Source organism: Halichoerus grypus, chromosome 7 (genome assembly GCF_964656455.1).
Source record: "Halichoerus grypus chromosome 7, mHalGry1.hap1.1, whole genome shotgun sequence".
NCBI classification, from domain to species: domain Eukaryota; kingdom Metazoa; phylum Chordata; class Mammalia; order Carnivora; family Phocidae; genus Halichoerus; species Halichoerus grypus.
Window position 1 is genome coordinate 81,798,024 of NC_135718.1, and position 22,917 is coordinate 81,820,940.

Genomic DNA, 22,917 nt, shown 5'->3' on the forward strand with positions numbered 1-22,917 from the left:
ATTTTTGTCTTCACATTCTGACCTTACATAGAACAGCATAAGAATATGTATGAGGCATATAAGCACAGGATACCTTTAAGAGTGTATTGTATTAGATTCAAGGATGCGTTTATCTTGAAACAGTAGCACTTTATGCAGGCACATGAACCCAGCTGGAATTATAAGTGACTCACTGCCTATAAGCCAAGTGGGTAACCTCTGTAGATTACTAATCCCTGTTATGTATTTTTTTGGAACCAGAATTCAATAATCAACTTTCAGTTGTTTGGCTTCTGAAAACCTGATGGTTTCTGACATCCTCTTGAAAACCTTGGGCATGTCTTGATTTACCCATCTTCTGGGCTATTTTGAAATTATGAGCTAAGAATACTTGAAAAAACACATAAATGCAATTCATATTTTTCTATATATAATATTTGTATCTATATGTTGATACATTTTAAAAAAGATTTTATTTATTTATTTGACACAGAGAGAGAGACAGTGAGAGAGGGAACACAAGCAGGGGCAGTGAGAGAGGAAGAAGCAGGCTTCCTGCTGAGCAGGGAGCCCGATGTGGGGCTTGATCCCAGGACCCTGGGATCATGACCTCAGCTGAAAGCAGACACTTAACGACTGAGCCACCCAGGTGTCCCACTATATGTTGATATTTATATAACTATAGAAAAGAAACACTGACACAAATACTTTTTTTACTCTTTTTCAGTTTCACTGTGACCTTTAAGATTCTTTCTGACTCGAAATCTACACTGTTAATAACACCACAACTCACCTATCCCTGCTACTGTGTTTTTGTCTTACTTTCCACTGAGTTGAAGGAAGAAAAACAACTTAATTTTTGGACAAATAACCCAAGTTTGCTCTCTTCTTGGCATGTGCCCTGTGGCATAACTATTCTTGAAGCAACTCAAGAAATTGACTCCTACCGTGATGACTTATTTTCATGCCTGATACTGAACCTCTTTTTCTGTTAGTAAAATCTGTATGTGGTGACATGTCTCTGTCTTTATTCTTAAATCCTATTATCCCTATGCTGATTAACTTCACTAATTCTGACATTCAAAAACAGCAAGAATTTACCATGTAGTAAAATTCTTGCCTGTGAATTAAAAGGGCCTTGAAGTTTCTTTTGTTAACACAGATCTTTAAATAACCTAGCAATGAACATACTTTACTTTTTAAAAATAAACAGTCGTTGGCCTGGAAAAAGACATGATTCAGAAGGACATCAATACATCTTGAAACATATTAATGGTTGTTCTATGAATTTATTCAGTGTGCTGCAAATACAAGCTATAAGGAATACTGGATGAGTTGCAAGAAGGTTAGTTTCAACTCAATATGATGAGATTTCTAGGAATTAGTTGTTCAACCACGGAATGGGCTGTCCTGTGACACAGATCAATATCACTAGAATTTCTGATGCATATGTTAGATATCCTTATTCCTTTACTCATGCCCAAATGCATGAGCTCATTAAACAATTACTAGAGAGGGGCGGAGCAAGATGGTGAAGGAGTAGGAGACCTGGATTTCGTCTGGTCCCAGGAATTCAACTGGATAGGGATCAAACCATTCTGAACACCTACGAACTCAACAGGAGATCGAAGAAAAGAAAAGCAACAACTCTCCGAATAGATAAGCAACCACTACCTGGAAGACAAAATGACAAGACAGAAAAAATCATCAACAAAAAGAACAAGAGGCAGTACCGACTGCCAGGGACCTACTCAATACGGATATTAGTACGACGTCAGAACTAGAGTTCATGGGGCGCCTGGGTGGCTCAGTTGGTTAAGCAACTGCCTTCGGCTCAGGTCATGATCCTGGAGTCCTGGGATCGAGTCCCGCATCGGACTCCCTGCTCAGCAGGGAGTCTGCTTCTCCCTCTGATCCTCCCCCCTCTCATGTTCTCTCTCTCTGTCTCATTCTCTCTCTCAAATAAATAAATAAAATCTTAAAAAAAAAAAAAAAAAAAGAACTAGAGTTCAGAATGATGATTTTAAAGATACTAGCTGGGCTTGAAAAAAGCATGGAAGTTATTAGAGAAACCCTTTCTGGAGAAGTAAAAGAACTAAAATTTAACCAAGTCGAATCAAAAAGGGTATTAATGAGGTGCAATAAAAAATGGGGGCACTAACTGCTAGGATAAATGAGGCAGAAGAGAGAATCAGTAATATAGAAGACCAAATGATGGAAAATAAAGAAGCTGAGAAAAAGAGAGATAAACAACTACTGGATCACGAGGGCAGAATTTGAGAGATAAGTGATACCAAAGATGAAACAACATTAGAATAATTGGGATCCCAAAAGAAGAAGAAAGAGAGAGAGGGGCAGAAGGTATATTGGAGCAAATTATAGCGGAGAACATCCCTAATTTGGGGAAGGAAACAGGCATCAAAATCCAGGAGGCACAGAGAACGCCTCTCAAAATCAATAAAAATAGGTCAACACCCTAACATCTAATAGTAAAACTTACGAGTCTCAGAGACAAAGAGAAAATCCCGAAAGCAGCTCGGGAGAAGAAATATGTAACCTACAATGGTAGAAACATTAGATTGGCAACAGACCTATCCACAGAAGACCTGGCAGGCCAGAAAGGACTGGCATGATATATTCAGAGCACTAAATGAGAAAAATATGCAGCCAAGAATACTATATCCAGCTAGGCTGTCATTGAAAATAGAAGGAGAGATAAAAAGCTTTCAGGACAAAAAAAACTAAAGGAATTTGCAAACATGAAACCAGCCCTACAAGAAATATTGAAAGGGGTCTTCTAAGCAAAGAGAGGGACTAAAAGCAACATAGACCAGGAAGGAACATAGACAATATACAGTAACAGTCACCTTTCAGGCAATACAATGGCACTAAATTCATATCTTTCAATAGTAATGAAATATAAATGGGCTAAATGCCCCAATCAAAAGACACAGGCTATCAGATTGGATTAAAAAACAAGACCAATCAATAAGCTACTGCAAGAGACTCATTTTAGACCCAAAGACACCCCCAGACTGAAAATGAAGGGGGGGAAAACATTTACCATGCTAGTGGACATCAAGAGAAAGCTGGGGTAGCAATCCTTATATCAGACAAATTAGATTTTAAACCAAAGACTGTAATAAGAGTTGAGGAAGGACACTATATCCTACTTAAAGGGTCTATCCAACAAGAAGAACTAACAATTGTAAATATCTATGCCCCTAACATGGGAGCAGCCAATTATATAAGGCAATTAATACCAAAGCAAAGAAACACATCGACAACAATACAATAATAGTGGGGGACTTTAACACCCCCCTCACTGAAATGGACAGATCGTCTAAGCAAAACATCAACAAGGAAATAAAGACTTTAAATGACACACTGGACCAAATGGACTTCACAGACATATTCAGAACATTCCATCCCAAAGCAATGGAATACACATTCTTCTCTAGTGCCCATGGAAATTCTCCAGAATCGATCACATCCTAGGTCATAAATCAGGTCTCAACTGGTACCAAAAGATTGGGATCATTCATTCCCTGCCTATTGTCAGACCACAATGCTTTGAAACTAGAACTCAATCACAACAGGAAAGTCAGAAAGAACTCAAATACATGGAGGCTAAAGAGCATCCTACTAAACAATGAATGGGTCAGCCAGGAAATTAAAGAAGAATTAAAAAAATTCATGGGAACCAATGAAAATGAAAACACAACTGTTCAAAATCTTTGCGATGCAGCAAAGGGAGTCCTAAGAGGAAAGTATATAGCAATACAAGCCTTTCTCAAGAAACAAGAAAGGTCTCAAGTACACAACCTAACCCTACACCTAAAGGAGCTGGAGAAAGAACAGCAAATAAAGCCTAAACCCAGCAGGAGAAGAGAAATCATAAAGATCAGAGCAGAAATCAATGAAATAGAAACCAAAAGAACAGTAGAACAGATCAACGAAACTAGGAGCTGGTTCTTTGAAAGAATTAACAAGATTGATAAACCCCTGGCCAGACTTATCAAAAAGAAAAGAGAAATGACCCAAATGAACAAAATCATGAATGAAAGAGGAGATCACAACCAACACCAAAGAAATATAAACAATTATAAGAACATATTAGGAGCAACTCTATGCCAGCAAATTAGACAACATGGAAGAAATGGATGCATTCCTAGGGATGTATCAACTACCAAAACTGAACCAGGAAGAAATAGAAAACCTGAACAGACCTATAACCACTAAGGAAATTGAAGCAGTCATCAAAAATCTCCCAACAAACAAAAGCCCAGGGCCAGATGGCTTCCCAGGGGAATTCTACCAAACATTTAAAGAAGAATGAATACCTATTCTTCTGAAACTGTTCCAAAAAATAGAAATGGAAGGAAAACTTCCAAACTCGTTTTATGAGGCCACCATTACCTTGATCCCCAAAACAAAGACCCCATCAAAAAGGAGAATTACAGACCAATATCCCTGATGAACATGGATGCAAAAATTCTCACCAAAATACTAGCCAATAGGATCCAACAGTACATTGAAAGGGTTATTCACCATGACCAAGTGGGATTTATCCCTGGGCTGCAAGGTTGGTTCAACATCTGCAAATCAATCAACATGATACAATAATTAACAAAAGAAAGAACAAGAATCATATGAGCCTCTCAATAGATGCAGAAAAAGCATTTGACAAAGTACAGCATCCTGTCTTGATCAAAACCCTTCAGAGTATAGGCATAGAGGGTACATACCTCAATATCATAAAAGCCATCTATGAAAAACCTACAGCGAATATCATTCTCAATGGGGAAAAACTGAGAGCTTTCTCCCTAAGGTCAGGAACGCGGCAGGGATATCCACTATCACCACTGCTATTCAATATAGTATTAGAAGTCCTAGCCACAGCAATCAGACAACAAAAAGAAATCAAAGGCATCCAAATTGGCAAAGAAGAAGTCAAACTCTCACTCTTTGCAGATGATATGATACTTTATGTGGAAAACCCAAAGGACTCCACCCCAAAACTGCTAGAACTCATACAGGAATTCAGTCAAGTGGCAAGAGATAAAATCAATGCACAGAAGTCAGTGGCATTCCTATACACCAACAATAAGACAGAAGAAAGAGAAACTAAGGAGTCGATCCCATTTACAATTGCACCCAAAACCATAAGATACCTAGGAATAAATCTAACCAAAGAGGCAAAGGATCTGTCCTCAGAAAACTATAAAATACTCATGAAAGAAATTGAGGAAGACACAAAGAAATGGAAAAACGTTCCATGCTCATGGATTGGAAGAACAAATATTGTGAAGATGTCAATGCTACCTAGAGCAATCTACACATTCAATGCAATCCCCATCAAAATACCATCCACTTTTTTCAAAGAAATGGAACAAATAATCCTAAAATTTGTATGGAACCAGAAAAGACCCCCAATAGCCAGAGGAATGTTGAAAAAGAAAAGCAAAGCTGGCGGCATCACAATTCCGGACTTCAAGCTCTATTACAAAGCTGTCATCATCAAGACAGTATGGTACTGGCACAAAAACAGACACATAGATCAATGGAACAGAATAGAGAGCCCAGAAATGGACCCTCAACTCTATGGTCAACTAATCTTTGACAAAGCAGGAAAGAATGTCCAATGGAAAAAAGACAGTCTCTTCAACAAATGGTATTGGGAAAATTGGGTAGCCACATGCAGAAGAATGAAACTGGACCATTTCCTTACACCACACACAAAAATAGACTCCAAATGGTTGAAAGACCTCAGTGTGACACAGGAGTCCATCAAAATTCTAAAGGAGATCACAGGCAACAACCTCTTCAACCTCAGCTGCAGCAACTTCTTCCTAGAAACATCGCCAAAGGCAAGGGACGCAAGGGCAAAAATGAACTATTGGGACTTCATCAAAATAAAAAGCTTTTGCACAGCAAAAGAAACAGTCGACAAAACCAAAAGACAACCGACAGAATGGGAGAAGATATTTGCAAATGACAGATCAGATAAAGGGCTAGTATCCAAAATCTATAAAGAACTTCTTAAACTCAACACCGAAAGAACAAATGATCCAATCAAGAAATAGGCAGAAGACATGAACAGACATTTTTCCAAAGAAGACTTCCAAATGGCCAACAGACACATGAGAAAGTCCTCAACATTGCTTGGCATCAGGGAAATCCAAATCAAAACCTCAATGAGATATCACCTCACACTAGTCAGAATGGCTAAAATTAACAAGTCAGGAAATGACAGATGTTGGCAGGGATGTGGAGAAAGGGGAACCCTCCTATACTGTTGGTGGGAATGCAAGCTGGTGCAGCCACTCTGGAAAACAGTATGGAGGTTCCTCAAAAAGTTGAAATTAGAGCTACCATACGAATGTAGGGATCCGAAAGGCTCCGTGCACCCTGATGTTTATAGCAGCAATGTCCACAATAGCCAAACTGTGGAAAGAGCCAAGATGTCCATCGACAGATGAATGGATAAAGACGATGTGGTATATACATACAATGGAATATTATGCAGCCATTAAAAGGAATGAGATCTTGCCATTTGCAACGACGTTGATGGTCCTAGAGGGTGTTATGCTGAGCGAAATAAGTCAGAGAAAGACATGTATCATATGACCTCACTGATATGAGGAATTCTTAATCTCAGGAAACAAACTGAGGGTTGCTGGAGTGGGGGGCGGGGTGGGAGGGATGGGGTGACTGGGTGATGGACACTGGGGAGGGTATGTGCTCTGGTAAGCGCTGTGAATTGTGCAAGACTGTTGAATCTCAGATCTGTACCTCTGAAACAAATAATGCAATATATGTTAAGAAAGAAAAAAAGAAGAAGAAGAATGTAGCGGCAGGGGAAGAATGAAGGGGGGGAAATCGGAGGGGGAGAAGAACCATGAGAGACAATGGACTCTGAAAAACAAACTGAGGGTTCTAGAGGGGAGGGGGTTGGGAGGATGGGTTAGCCTGGTGATGGGTATTGAGGAGGGCGCGTTCTGAATGGAGCACTGGGTGTTATGCACAAACAATGAATCATGGAACACTACATCAAAAACTAATGATGTAATGTATGGTGATTAACACAACAATAAAAGATTAAAAAAAAGAAATCACCCCTTTAAAAAAAAAAAAAAACAATTACTAGAATGTATTAACTTCTGGGAACTGTGTTAGATCTTCAGGATACAGAAGTAATTGAGATGTAGGCCCTATCCTGCATTTAAGTTCAAAGAGGGAGCAAGGCACCTACAATGACGTGAATAGTGCAGTAGAGAAATGCATGGAGGAGAGTTATGCAGCTCATCTGGGAGGAAGCAGAGTCTGGGCAAGATGCGTGAATGAGGCCAAGCCTGAGCAGAATTCTAAACACTGAGCTTAAGTTGCCCATGCCGGCTTGGGTAATGAAGGATGGAAGATTTCAAAATGTACAAAACGTCACAAACAATGGAAATGAGAAGCAGGTTGGCATGTGCAGGAGACTACAAGTAGATGCTAAAGGTAACAGGTGAGGCGGGGAGTTTCAGAAAATGAGACGGTAGGAATATTCAGGCATCTAGCGACACTAGCCGTTCTCTTGTGCGGGGGATGTGAAGTCACACCAGCACGTCAGGCAGGCTTGTGACACAGTCCCCTGTGAGCTCCTGAAGGGATCACTGTTGGAGCTGGGTGAGAGAGAGGCCTGAGTCAGAAAAAAATATGAAGGCAGGGACTCTCATTCTAATGAGAGACGAACAAGTAGGGTGATGGTTGTCAGATGGGAGAAGAAAAGAGAATTGCTGAAATATTCAGAAGACTAAACAGGAAAGATGCGAAGACCTTCAGTTGTCAGGAGCAAACGGAAATCAACGCCTCCCAGGTTTCAAGATTGAGTGTCACAAAGAGGTGCTGTATCTGATCCTGAAAGGTGGGTCTTAGGGGAACATTTCACATAGTAGAGGAAGGTGGATTAAACTACGGTTAATATTCTGTGGACTTATTTACACTATAGATATATAGGAGCTGTATACAATATTTTAGAAACATTTATAACTAGGAGATTAGAGATACTTGTTCACTTTCAAGGCACCTCACAGCACTCATTGTAGTTAATTTCAGGAAGAGGGTGGGACTACATAAGAAACAAATGGTCAGAACACAGCGTTCAATTAGTGACATTTGGCACCACTCTCCATGTGCATGGGGTCACCTATGGGAACTGTCCTCTCCCTGCCCTCCCCACCAGCCCCAAGTGAAGGAGCAGGCCAAGGCGGCAATCACCGCTCCCATATAACTTTTTGGATCATAGGTGATTGAGCAAAAGGGGCAACTGGTGAATGCAAGCCCCTCAGCGTCATACAACCATCACATGGTAGGACCAACAGTCAAAGGGCGGGCGTCTAACTCCCGAGAACCACAGCCGGCTGCCCCACCCCCGGAAACACTCAGAGAATCTAACAAGCTAACTGGAATTGTCAGCTAAAGAGCCCAATGCTAATAGTGTTTAGTCCCAGGAGCTCTCCCCACCCACCTCAGTGACACCCTGTAAGTCCCACCATCCTTACAAAGTCTCTTAGAATGAAATCTTAGATTCTTTAAAGTGAATAACAATCCGGAAAAATAGGAATGTACACAAGTAAGTGTAGGGCTTAGTATGCAAACATTCGGTAATATAAATACATCAAGCAAAATAATAATGATAATAAATATATCAAGTGAGTACAAACATGTACATTTTGCAATTATGGAGAAACTGTAACTGTTCTTTTCTTCGGGATTTAGCTTCTGCACACCACTGTGTTCATGAAGGTATGACATAAACCATTATAATTTTCCAAATTCACTAGTCACTGCTTAAAGTATGATCACGCATTCCAATTTAAAAATGAAAGAAAATCCACACCAAAATTTATGGGACATCACCAGGCCTACAAACTATAGTAGCTTAGCCTATATAAAACGTATTAAGGTGGCTCTAAATTTTCTAGTGAGGATTCACTAGATGAAGACATTCAGGGGATCCTTAACCCCCTAAGCTGGGACGGGAAATTGTGCAGGTATACGCACTTTTCTGGAAAAAAGTCTGTAGCATTCATCAGCTGTTATCATAGTCAGGTTAGAGCCAGACCGTAGCAAATAGATAGTGGCTTTCTAGTTTGATGCTTAAAATCAGGGACTTTGTTTCCCATAGACCTTGGCTCAAGGACCATCTCCACCATTTACGAACTCTGTAATCACATCAGGCATTTAAAATAGCTTCCACCTCCCCTTTTGCAATATGGGAAATTGCATCTACTATGTTTGCTGTGAGATTTAAGGAAATTAATGCAAGATAAAGCAATTCCTACATTGTCTGGCAGGCACCAAGAACTCAATGATAGCTACTGTGTAAAACGTGATGAGATGGAAGAGCAGAGGCTAAGAAAGACAGGAACGGTGGATGAGAGAAGAGAAAGCACCAGGAGGCATAACGACATCTGGAAAGAGGAGCGTGCACACAGAGTTGTCACATCCTCTGTGGAGTGTTACATGCTTTTTCCAGAAAGAGAAAAAAAAAAAAAAACTGGGAAAATTCCCTCTTTATTTACTAGATGGATGACAAAGCTCCATGGAAGGAGATTTGGGGGACACCTCACTGCTGTGCTGTCCAATTAGTGACAGGGGATGACTTACACTTAAATTAATTAACCAAAACATTAGAATTCGGTTCTCAGGCTAGTGTCCTGTCCCACGCTGCATGGCCACACAGGGCTCGCGGCTCCGGGAGCGGACAGCCCAGCTGCAGAACATCTCCATCCTCACGGGAAGTCTAACCCGACAGCACCACCAGACAGGAGAGAGACTGCTAGTCAGGACTTCCCACTTTGCAAGAAACAAATCCAACTGAACGTATGTTTAAAAAAAAAAAAAAAAAAAAGATACGTGGAGAATTATGTGGTAGGTCATGGAATCGAAGGAAAATCTTTTAGAGTTCAGCAAAGGCTTGGGGATCTTATAACCTAAACAACAGGACCCCAACAGGTCTCTTTTCTGCCCCTTCTCTCTTGCTGGTGACAGGCTTCCGCCATGTTGCCAGCAAACTCAGCTGTCTCCAAAGTCCTTCCCACTTCTTTAATACATGATGCCAAAGCCTTCCAGCTATAATTCTTCATTTTTCCTTTCCTGGAAGGGCTCTGGCTGGCCTGGTATAGATTTTCTGTCCACTCTTCATAGCCAAAGAGGGACTGAGAAGGTCAGGTAGGCTGACCCGCCCAGCCTGGACCATTTTCCACTGTGTGAGCCGGTGTCCGCATCACCACCACCACAGGCAACGATGTGTGGAGTGGACGGCCTGAGCATCAGCACAGCCACCAGCAGAAGTGGGAGCAGGTCAGCTGCCCCCAAATAACACAGCATCCGGAAAGTCCCCCAAATCATACTCCAGGGCTGCCTTCATGTTTTCGTAGACTCATTGTGTAATGTCATGAGTGTTCCCTATCAGCAATTGTATAAACAGTTTTTAACTCATTATTAATAAAAGAGATTGTCCTGGGGGTTTAGCAAACTATAAATGAAACATTCGTTTTCTTCCCTATACCCGGTATCTGTAAACTGAAAAAAAAAAAAAAAAAAAAAAATGGTCGCTGAATTCAAACATGCTCTTTTTTTATAGTATTCTTGCTGTGAAATGAAATTACAACACTAAAATTCTCATTTATAAGACTCTTATTCACAAGGACTCTGTTCTCTATTCTAGACCTCCTGTCGCTAGGTCTTTGTAAAAGTTCCCGTTGACGTAAATGTAGCAAGACGTGTTAACGAAACAAGGACAACATTTATATTGAGCTTACATCTTCTATATCCTTGTCCAGAGCCACAATCCTCAGAGGAGAGGTCAAATTCAGACTGTCGGAGATGGTTGCTCCCACTGGGGCGGATTCCAGGATATAGCCCTGGTAACTGGGCATCGTGAAATACGGACTCTGATTGTTTTCATCCAGGATTTCAATATGGAGACTGGCGAAGGCAGGAAGAGGATGGCCATTGTCCTGTTCAGCCTAGAAAAGAATTTTTAAAAAAGTTAAAAAGTTATATGTTATCGGATCACTTTTCGTACTATTTATGAGGATTCTCTTTTGAACTCATGCCATTACAGAAAGAAGAAATGCTTTAGAGTTGAGGGGCTCGGGGCCCTTAGAAAGCTTAAATGAGGAAGAGAAAGTCCAGAGAGGCTTCATCACCGTTTTGGTCTCCTGTCCTAAAACTCAGTGTATATTAAAAAAAATATATATTAATAATCACTGCAGTGAGTTACTGTATTTGTCATTGAATGTTGTAGAAGAGATAACTGTGCTTTCATACAGTTAGAAAACCAAGAAACAAAGGTATTTGGTAAACTGTTGATAAAATATGTAAGTACATGAAAAAAAGATTCATAATGTATTATATATACTTTATTCTCTTCTGTGTCTTCTTGCTCCACATGAATGATCAAATCCCCAAATAATTCATATTTCCATATAAAATTAATAGATTAAGGCTATATTTCTACCCATGGAAAGTCCTCAAAAGCATATTATAAGGGACAGAGATGATTTCAATGAAATACTTTTAATAGCTGTAGAATTTCAAATGTTATTTAATTGCATATGTTATTCAAGTAAAATTAATATTCATGTCCTAGAAATATGTTTGTTTTCCTGTTTTTTTCTCCTCTTCAGTTTAAAAAATTGATGACAATTTACATTTCCAATAAATTTTCTTTCCATGACCACATGGTCATGTTGGGACTTGGGGAAACACCAACCCTTGACTTTCTGTTTTATTAAGAAAATGTGTCTTACTCTATAGCAATCCAAAAGTTTTATCTAAGGGAAGATTTCATCAAAACTGACTTCTAGAAAATTTCCTCCAAATGTTAGGAGAAACCTGGACACAACTCAATAGAATGTACATCTATTAAAATAGATTCAAAGTCTCTGCTGTCAATTTTTATTGATAAGTTTTCCCCATTATTGCAATAGTTGTATTTTGAAATTAACTCCAAGTGAAAGTTAAATATTTTATATTAAATCCTGGAGTGCTTTCCTGGATGAAATAATAACATTTTGGCCATGAAAATTTATAAGTAGTTCAGATAGATACCTCTGATATCTCAATCCAGAGGCAAGAACCTGGGCCTTCTAGAAGATAATTGTGCACTTTCCTCCAATTGTAATTTAGCATTTTCATCAACTAAGAGGGTAATTAACAAATCATAGTGATGTTTGGCTGTGCTGGTAACTCTGAACCAAAAAAAATCACAATATTTTTCCCTTCATATTATTATTAATATTGAAGATATTTTGAAGTATCATTTATGCTAATTACTAATTTGAAATTATGGTAATTAATAAACTCACTGTAACATTGTTATTTAAAGCATTGATAAAACTACCTATTTTTGTTTTTTTTTAATATTTTGAATAACTCTAATTCAATGCATTAGGTTCCCTCTATAACGTTATGTCATTTATTTTACGCTTTTGAATTTTCTTTGGGAACAGACCGCCAGAGTGGTCCATGGAGTAAAATGTTCATGAGCTCCGCTTCGCACTGAGGACAACAATCCTGAAATAATGTGTAGCCTTTTCTGGAATGATGTATTCTTTCACATGTAGCCATATGTGCTGCTGACACCACGGGTGGCTCCTTCTGCATCCAGTGGTTGTGATTAATTTGTGCTGAGCCATGGCCGCTCCTCTAGGAGTCCCCTCTGCGACACCCAGCGGGCTCGCTGAACACAGCTGATCGGGGAGAGAGGTACAGTCTATGACCAGAAAACATTGCTTTTATACTGGATGAAACCAGTTGGTCTGTATGGGGTTCCGACCCAGCAGCTGTGATCTGATTAAAGCAGGAGCAGTTCGTACACACAAGTCATTCTGAACAGGACCTTTTCTCTCTCCCTTTCTTTTGTAGCTAATTATCCCAAAAGCCATTATGTCCTATCCATATGGACATACTAGTGATGTCATGAAAAGTCACAAAATCTATCATTTGTTCTCTACCTGCCCCCGCCCCTGTCCCAATAAACACACACCAACACACAATTTATGGATGGAGAGAGGAAAACAAAAAGCCAAATTTTATCACAGTGAAAGAAGCTTATGTTTTACATTCAGCTCATAGGTTGTTAATTTTTACTGCCAGCTGTGAAGCTAGGAAAAACATGTATTATCTGCATGATGAAAACAAAGTAGTCCAATGAAAAGGAAATAAAACCCAAATTAGATCTATGGGAACAATCTAATTCTGCATATCTTTAAATGTAACATGTGAAATTCTGTTTTAACCCTTGTATTAGTTTGTCATTAATAGGGTTGATATGTTTGGATTGCTATTACATACCTCATCCGATTTCGGTGTTTCAGGGGTGCTAACCAGGTATCTGTCTTCAAGGTCCACATTCTTAATCCCTACCCTATTTTGTATACCCCTCTCTAAATGCAAAAACATATTCTTTTGTGTTGATGAAGAAGCAGAAGGATGAGTTTTAAGTTCAAGGCCACATCACATGTAAGTAACAGACAGACAAGTACCCAAACTCAGGTGTCTAGATTTATGAGAGACTACACAGGGAAATTCACCCCATGTTTCTCCAATTCAGAGAATGCAAATGAATATACAAATATAAGACGGATAGAAGAAATTAGTGGCAGGAAAGAATATTAATAACATAGATACTCCAGATTAATTAGAGGTAAAATATGGCACTTAACACAAATTAATACTATTATACTCTGCAGTGAGACCATGCATCAAACCTGTCATCCGATCCTCTCTTCTTCTAAACAATATAAATAGGAATTCTCAAAAATCTGACTTATTCTGTTCCCCTGTAATGAGTGGTGAATGAGATGTAAAGCACAAAAAAGCAGGTCAAGTGAAACAAGGTGGGGTTTTTAAAAAATCACTTCATCCCATAAAGATAACTTTATTTATATCTACAGAGTCTGTAGTTACAAGTTAAACATTGTATTTAAAAGTCAGGTTTTGTTTGGAGAATTTCTGGGCATGAGTCCCATTTTCAGTAATGAAACTAAAAGCCAAGAAAGCAGAAGTATAAGAAAAATAAGCTATTTAGTTACTTTGGAGGGCAAAACACTGAAAGAGACAAACTACTCCATTTTCAATATTAAAACAAGGAAGTGTTGATAATCTCTTCGCTCGCTGTACCCGAGGACTGAGAACGCAGAATAACTTTTCTTGCTGGTGGGTGGCAAGCAACTTCACAAATCCTACCATCTCTAATATGAACCCTTTCAAGTAGATAGAGGGATTTAGGAGAGAAAGGGAAAGTGGGGGAGATGATCAAGACATATAAATGAATTCTAGGAAAGAAGAAAGAGATCATTTTCTCCTAGGCAGTCAGGAGATCTTTGTCGTGCACCTGTAAGATGCACTTGTCACACCCATGTGTTCACCGCTGTGGGTGTCCCTCCTCATAGGCGTCCCCAAGCCCGCCCCGGTCAGGCTCTGCCCTGGCCTCACACAGCTGTCCTTGTCAAAACCATCAGGTCGCCAACCCTGATGAAAGCAGGATTTAGTCTCAGGCCTTATCCCTGCGACCTATCTTCAGCATTTCAAGCACCGTTCACTACTAGCCTTTCCAGCAACACTTTCTCTTGGTCTCCTGCCCGCTTCTCCTCATTCTCCTTCGCTGATCTGTCCCTTTCTCCATCACTCCTGACGGTGGGAGAGGCCCGGGAGGGAGGGCTGGGCTGTCTCCTTCTCCTCCCACCCAGGTTCCAGTGGATGCCGTCCACATGTAATTGCCTGAGAAATGTCAGTAACGTCGTTGACTCCCAACTGACCTCTCCTGCCTATCCCAGCGTCTACACCCACCTCACACCTCTGCGTGGGGATCGATGAACTTTTCTAATGTGAGCTCTGCTGAGGGGTGTTCCCACCCTCACAAACCCACTCCATGGTTGTTTACGATTCATGGCGGCCCATTCTTCCACCTGCTCAGGCCACCTCCACTCCTGCCTCTGCACACCTCACGGTTAATCCATGAGCATACTTTATTGACTATAAACTTTAAAATATGGGGCGCCTGGGTGGCTCAGTCAGTGAAGCGTCTGCCTTCAGCTCAGGTCACGATCCCATAATCCTGGGATCGAGCCCTGCATCGGGCTCCCTGCTCAACAGGGAGTCTGCTTCTTCCTCTCCCTCTAAAGTTTCCCCTGCTTGGGCTCTCTCTCTCTCTCTCTCAATGTGTCAAATAAATAAATAAAATCTTTTTAAAAAATCACTTGTGGAAAAAAATAGGACATATATCACATTTAAAAGTAAAATAAAATATAAAATATAAGCAGGATCTAACTACTTCTCACCTCCTCCCTGGTTACCACCCTGATCCCACTACCACCATCTGCCCCCTGATCACTTTAACTTCTCTGTCAGAGTCCACCCTGGCCAGGAGCCCACGCCCATAATGGGAGCCAGGCTTTCATGAAAGAATAGCCCGATTGGGTCACTTCTCTCACCAAAGCCTTCAAGGACTTCCATTTCTCCCGGGCTTCCATCATGCTCCTGTCCTTCTCACTCCGTGGGCTCTGTCCCTCTCCTGGACCCCACGTTCCTCTTCAGTCAAGCCTTCAGGCGACACAGGATGCTGTTCCTCAAGCCTGCCTCTCCCAGATAAGCACAGGCTGCTTATTTGCATCACTAGGAGGCTGACTCTGAAACCAGGCACGCCCATGCCGCCCAGGCTTCACGCACCCCTCATTCCCACTTCTGAATGCAACTTGCAAGCAGACCTGAGGAAGAGGGTTTGCTTTGGAGAATTTTGCTGGAAGGCTCAATTTATACTTCCATTTTCTTTTTTTGGTTAGCAATTATACTCACTTTTTCCTAACCGATTTAGATTATTAAAATCTATTTACTCACATTTTCAACCAATTAATTTATCTATTAGCATCAACAATCTTACTAGTTTACACCTTTCCAAGAGCCAGGCACTGAGACACGCCTGCCTTGGGATTCAAACAAGAATGACTTGGACTTTAATTTGAAAGCAAATGCTTATGAAAGTCTGAACATTTCCTTGACAACACATTGTTATTGAATTCTCTCACAAGTGGAAAGTGTGTGGTTGTGCAAGGTATACCTCGGAGGTCAGCCGCAGTAAAAAACTAACAAAAGGAAAGGTGCAGAACACTATTATGATTCTGATACAAGATATGATACTTCAATGTGATCATAAAAACAATTTAAGCGCTGCCTGGGTGGCTCAGCTGGTTGAGTGCCTGACTCTTGATTTCGGCTCAGGTCATGATCTCAGGGTTGTGAGATCGAGCCCCACATTGAGCTCTGTGTTTAGCGGGGAGTCTGCTTGTCCCTCTCCTTCTGCTTCTCCTCCCAGCGTGTGCTCTCTCTCTCAAATAAATTAATAAATACAATCTTAAAAAAAATTTTAAAACAGACAAAAGTAATTTATATTGTTATAATCATCCAGTTGGGGTCCTTGTGTGTGAGGGGTAGTGGCCAGGAGAGGGTGGTGAGACATCTGGGTGTTCCTAATACCCCCCCTTTTTTTTTTTTGTATATCTGGGTGCCTCAATTTGTGAAAACCCATCAAGAGGGACAGTTTTCAATAAAAAGTTTACTAAAACCTGCTATATACTTGCTCTCCCAAAATGTGCACATAGGCTGCCCCTCCTCCCACCACAATGAACTAGTAACTAGTTTGTGACCACTAGTTTATAGTAAGGTAGTTAACTAATTTATGGTCACTCAAGGGCAAATGATGCAGCTTAATAAAGCGTGATCTAGGAAGTGACCGGAACAGCCAACATTATAAGGATATTTAAACATTATGGATGCTTGCCTCTTCCAATCCATCATTTCATTAAAGGCAGACTCCAGAAGTAGACCCCGCCTTCTGTACTTTCCATCAGTGTTTCTCAAACACTGAAGTTTCTAAAGCCCTTCTCGTCCGATGCCTCCATGTCTCACGTGAGGTCCTTGTTAAGGCACATTCCTGGGGGCTCAGTCAGGCTTTCTGACAGGTATTTATTTGTCTGTTTCTTTAATTATTATTTTAATGTTACCTGCCTTACTGGGTTCCAAATGACGTTAATACATGGTGGGCTCTCCACTTTAATGCCCTAAAAGACATGTGGGCATCTTGATTCAGTGGGGGGAGCCCTGAAATCTGCCTTGCAGAAATGAGCGCATCCCGTGATCATGGTATGCCCAGCCAGGAGCCCTCTGGGAACCAGTTAGGTCTGGTATTTCGTCTTCTCTGGCTCAGGCTCCTAGGTAGCTCTTACAGTGTAGGCCAATACTGCTCTAGCCTCAGGTACAAGTAATTGTTAGTTTTTCACCTTTAAGCAAAGTTTTAAATTTCAGTTGGACTGAACAGTTGGAAATGAAAGTGCAGGGACCTCACTTGTATAAGGGAGCTCTCTGTAGGATCCTGCTCAGCTCACTAAAGCCCTACAGGGGATTTGGGGCCAAAGCCCTAGTAATGGACAATAGGTTACATTTCCTTTCTACATGCGTACATATTTCTTTTGAGATGTCTTCAGGAGAGATGGCTGTGGCAAGCCTCTGTTCCCTGGGTTAAAGATTATATTAATAGTACTAATTAATTAATAATTAAAAATAAGTATATTCCATTGCTTCTTGGCCCTTCTTATAAAATTATAGTGCCTTGATCCTACAGAAATGTTCTTTATTTAAACTTTAATACTCTAACAAATTAAAGATGCCTAAAGATTTTGACAGCAAGGGCACTTGTAACAGTGACTAAAAATATTTGAGAACTTACAGAACCATACCATAATTTATCAGATAAAATACAAAAAAATCGGTGTGTATATCACACAACTGGTTTGTTTGTAATATCATAAATACAGCAAAGAAGTACATTCTTGGTTGGAAATAAATAAATTTTCTATTTGACAAAAAAGAAAAAAAATGTCTTCAGAGAGAATATAGACAACACACACCCATCAAGGGTTCATAATATGACAACAAAATCATACTGACACACTTCCCACAAAGGGAATATTTTTAATAAAGTGAAGTATATTTTATCCTCACTTGAAGAATATGCCCTTTCTGTTTATAATTTATTACATCAAATCTTCAAAGTTCCCATACATCTTTCAATAATAAAAATCTTTCTCTTTGCTTAGTGTTTGAGATAAGAACTGACACCAGAATGACTAAAGCAATTTTGAATGATTTAAGGAAGAAAAACCCAGTTGCTCTGGGGAAGACATAGGCTCAGAAAACCCCTGCTTATCGCAGATATGTCCGGTTCTTCAGCTGGTGTTTTGAACATGGGAATCATCTTGGCTATAAAGAGCGAGGCCAGCCAGAGACAGAATTATGAAGGTGATGAAGTAGTCACTTTATTCTGGAATACGTCTGTTTTATCTCCCTTACTTTGCCCTGCCATCTGCCTCCCCAACCAGGAAAGGCCCATGCAGGTTTCTGATCCCGTTCCCACTGAGTTTGCTCTCAACCAGGGAAAAACCCCATTGAAGTATCTTATATGAATTAGTGGACTGGAAAAGTCCATCCTGAAATATCTGAATTTCAAAAAAAAACCATCAGTATCCAAAAAAAAACACCAAAAAACGCTGATCTCCAAGTGGGTTATTTTTCAGAGCCTGGAAGCTAGGGAGAGTGAGAGTTTAGTGTTTCTCCTATGTACAATGCTTATTCTTGAGAAAAAATAGTCAGCAGACCTATCTAGCTTACAAGTTGTTAGAGTATATCTAAATTTTCCATGCAACAACCAAGAGGCTTATGAAGACCGCTCGGAAATGGTTGTGCAGGAGGGTGGCGAGAGTCGACGTGTGTGAAGGGGTGTAGTGGGGAGGGATGGATGGTAAGGCCTGCTCAGAAAGTGGCTCCAATTGAACATTTTACAATATTTGGACTTGCTGTTGTACTCCTACAATGACCTTTGCAGACAATAGGGCCTTGCCAAAATCAAGACACTGTGAGCAGAATGGATAAATTGCTTTTCTTCTTCCAAGCAGCTGCAGGTCACCTTGTAAGGAAGGAAAGAGGCCAACTAAAATATCACCTCTGTGTGTCTATCGTCAGCTTGCACATTTGGAGAGCCGCAATATTCAACTATTATATTCCATTTCTCTTCTAACTCAGCTGGATGAATAACAACATGAGACAAGAGGACACGATACATTCTTTCCTTTTATTAATTTCCATAATTGACAGATTAGTCAATTCATTCAGCCTCATTCTGAGAATTTTTAAAGAAATGTGGACTGCCAGGAGGTTATACAAGTATGCAGTGTTGCTTTGAGGAAACAAAAATAATGGTTTATGTGTTAATCGGCTAAATTAAAAAAAAGAAAGGAACATAAAATAAAAGAGGAGCATGTATCAGATGTGTTGATGGGTTTCTAAAAGTGCATTATTCATTAAGAAATCCATGGAGAGATTGTTATTCCATTATTAATAAGCACTAATGCCTGAAATTTCTGTGGGATAATTTCTCTAAAATGGATCAAGGACTTTGGCTCTTAATGGACTCGAACTTCCTCACCTTAGAGATTCTGCTAGGAGAGCAGACAGAGTTTATTCTCCAATGACCTGCTGATAGGAGATCTGGGGCACGTCTGTGCCTCGTTCTTGAAGCAGGAATCCATGAGGACAGGGAGAGAAAACGTGGCTAGAATATTTCCAACCAGAGCATTCATCTTGCCTGCTGTGGATGGAAACATCAGCTCTGAGTTTCTGTCCTGACCCCGGCTCGCTGGAGGTTCCTACTCAATCTTTCCTAAAGGGAGGATGCATGCCTTTCTTCCCTCCTCTTTAATTTCTCTCTTTTTGGATAGACTGACAGCAGAAAGAACAGTAACTTGCACTTCACAGTCTCCTTAGCAGACTTGACTGATTTTGATAGTTGTTTCATCTTCATGGGAGATGTCACCCTTTGTATTCTGAGACGTGATGCCTGATGGTCTGTGACTTGCAGCTCTGTCTGTCGGCTCCTGGCACCCGTGATCTTTCAGATCAACCAAGTTTCCATGGGAAATCCATGTGGCGGGTAAATGGCCCGGTGTCCTGAAGGCAGCATGGAGTGGCATGGCCCAATTTTGTTTTAGGCACACTCTGTCGGCAACATGGGGACACAGGGAGGATGCAAGGAGAAGCGGCTAAGGTTTGAGAGACTGCCTGTGTGAGATGGTGGCCCGTGATGGGGGACTAGAGGACTACCAAAGGCAGGGGGACATGCAGGAGAAACTCCAGAGCTACATGAAGAGGACCTGATAAGGACTGCACAGGGCTGTGCGGGAGCAGGTACCTGGGGAACCGGCATCTCTTGGCTCGGGTGACTGGCTGATTACGTGGTGTTGATGCAAAGAGAAAAGCAGGAGTAGAAGCTTTCAGATTTTAAAAGGTGTAGAGTTTGCTGCATTCTTTTTTTAGATTTTATTTATTTGACAGATATTGAGAGACAGAGAGAGAGCACAAGCAAGGGGAGCGGCAGACAGAAGGAGAAGCAGGCTCCCTGCTGAGCAAGGAACCTGATGCAGGACTTGATCCCAGGACCCTGGGATCATGACCTGAGCCGAAGGCAGATGCTTCACCGAATGAGCCACCCAGGCGCCCCGAGTCTGCTCCATTCTTAACGTGACACAAGTCCATAATGCTAGGACTAGTTGTCCGGCTGGTAACCGGAAATTCCGATGTGGACATCAGGAGGGAAGTAAGTCTGAAAGCGTCCTTTCCACACTGGTGCCTTCCTCGACACAGAGCTTTCATGCGTTTCCATCTCTCCCACACCAAGTGAAGTGCCAGGCAACCCTTAAGTACTCCAAGGACGTGGCAAACTGAAAACTACCCAACGCCGTAAGCCTTAAACACAGCAGCTCTGAGTGTTCCACTGAGTCTCTGTGAAGGAAAGTATCACTGCTATCACTGTTCACATGGAGGCCAAGTGCTCTCTGGGGCTGTGGCGTTAGAAATCCATGAGGATGCTAGCTGTTCTCTCTGACCTCGAGCAAAATACCTTGCCAGGGTCACCATCACATCAGCACTGATATTCAAGCTAGCCAGTTTCAATTCCGTGGCTCAGTATCTGCACAAAATATATCTTTTTTCTTTTTTAGAAGGAGTGTTTGTTTGTTCAGTATAGTCATAAACAGCTTTAACCTCTGCCTTCACATGGGTCTGGCCTTTTATTCCAGGGGCTGAATTTGAGAAGTTTATTGCATCTTTATTCTGGACAGACAGACAAGATGAAGTCGTATCAAATGCACACACTTTCGAAGGTAGGTATTTAAATACAGTGAAGATGCAGGTACACAAATCCAGCTACCCTCTAAGTTTGATTGGAGAAAATCATTACGTCAAATACTTCTTGAGCACCTTCTATGCACTCGACATGGATGGAGTAGGGCTTGGGCCACAGCGTAAATATACTACCATCTGCCCTACTGTAAAGGTCGAGAGGAAATACACAGGAAAATTGAATGTAGGGTGGTTAGAGCCACCATGGGGATGAGCGGGATGCGGGGAGAAGCTTCCAAGCTTCTTTCCAGAGTGATTATCTTAGCCTCTGACACATCAGTGAAGCATTGATGCCAATCACTGATGCATCCATGTGAGCCAGACTGCCCAGTAGGAAAAGAAAGGGTGACTCAGGATATGGGGCAGCCCCCACAGATGCCTGGAGGCCAGAGAGAAGATGGAAGATTGAGAGCGCGGCGAGTGCTTCAGGCTGGCGGGACAGAGAGCGTGCAGGGAGGCGGCTGAGGGCTTAGGTTAATGTGCCCGTGGTGTGGCAAGACAAGGGACTATAGCTCAGCCTGCAATACGGCGATGGTAGGCCGGCGGTAACAACCTAAACATCAGAGAGACCGTGATGTGGTCACGTCTGTGAGCCTCGCTTTAGCTGTTAATCCACAGGATTTAGATTAAAAAAAAAAAAAAAAAAAAGTCATGTTTGAGCAACTGCGAGACACTGAATTATTAATAATTTATCCACTTGATATTTGTATTAGGTGTCCAGACCATAAGTATATCAACTAATAATATTTTTTTTTAACAAATAATGCACTTAAAATAATAAAAGTGAATTTTCTGGGCTTTGTGATAGCTACTCCATGCATGAACTGATTCATTATCACCCAGAAAATAAAATATGCTTTCATATTTCTATCTCCTAGTTGCTTTCTGTTTTGTAACTATGGTGATCACACAACTTTTCATCCAAACTGGGGCTGTTTTGAGAGTGAAAGAGATGTTATGAATAATTATACAAAGACAACAGGCACGGATATGAACCATCCTGAGCAAAACAAATGTATGATTCTTATTCAAAATGTGCATTTCATTTTAAGAATGCTTAAGTGATTACAATCATTTAAAATTTGGGATAGTGTTTTGAAATGGAACACCCTTTCTTCTTTTAATTGGACTCATTTCACTCCTTTAATATTCTCAAGTTGGTGGACTACTCCATTTTGTTTCCCTAATTTCACCCTTACATTTTTGTCAGTATCCTGAGTAAATCCCGGGCTGAAATGGATGAAATAAAGATGATAAATCTCTTAACCATGACGCTTCCCAGCTGTTAAATGTGCATATAGCTTTCTAAAGCAGGATTTTCAAAATCTAGGAGAAAATACTTCATTTTATTTTATTTTTTCTTAGCTCCTGAAACAGAAATTGGGATCAAATCCAATAAAAACTTTTATGACCAATGAAAAATGAAGCATTATTGAAATAAGAAAAAGGGAAGAAGTTGAAAGACTCACTAAGAGAGCTGCCAGACTATAGCACCTCAACAGATCCTGATACAAAGGCTCAATATCCAGCTATTATTCAAGCTGGTGGCACACTATTATTCTTATAGATTGATACCTTTGCTTATTATCCCCTTGACTGCACACAAAACACAGTAATTTGAATCTAATAATGTCTGTAAAAACTTCCATTAAT

The 22,917-nt window shown here is 40.7% G+C and overlaps 1 protein-coding gene across 7 annotated transcripts in view; it reads right to left on the bottom strand.

The window, feature by feature from the left end:
• The window catches only part of PCDH15 (protocadherin related 15), a 1,707,782-nt gene that overhangs the window by 352,214 nt on the left and 1,332,651 nt on the right, over positions 1-22,917 (bottom strand). For all 7 annotated transcript variants that reach the window (XM_078077809.1, XM_078077807.1, XM_078077810.1 and 4 more), the window contains one exon: positions 10,791-10,997. In XM_078077809.1, coding sequence (XP_077933935.1) covers positions 10,791-10,997 — 207 coding nt within the window. The remainder of the gene's footprint in view (positions 1-10,790; positions 10,998-22,917) is intronic.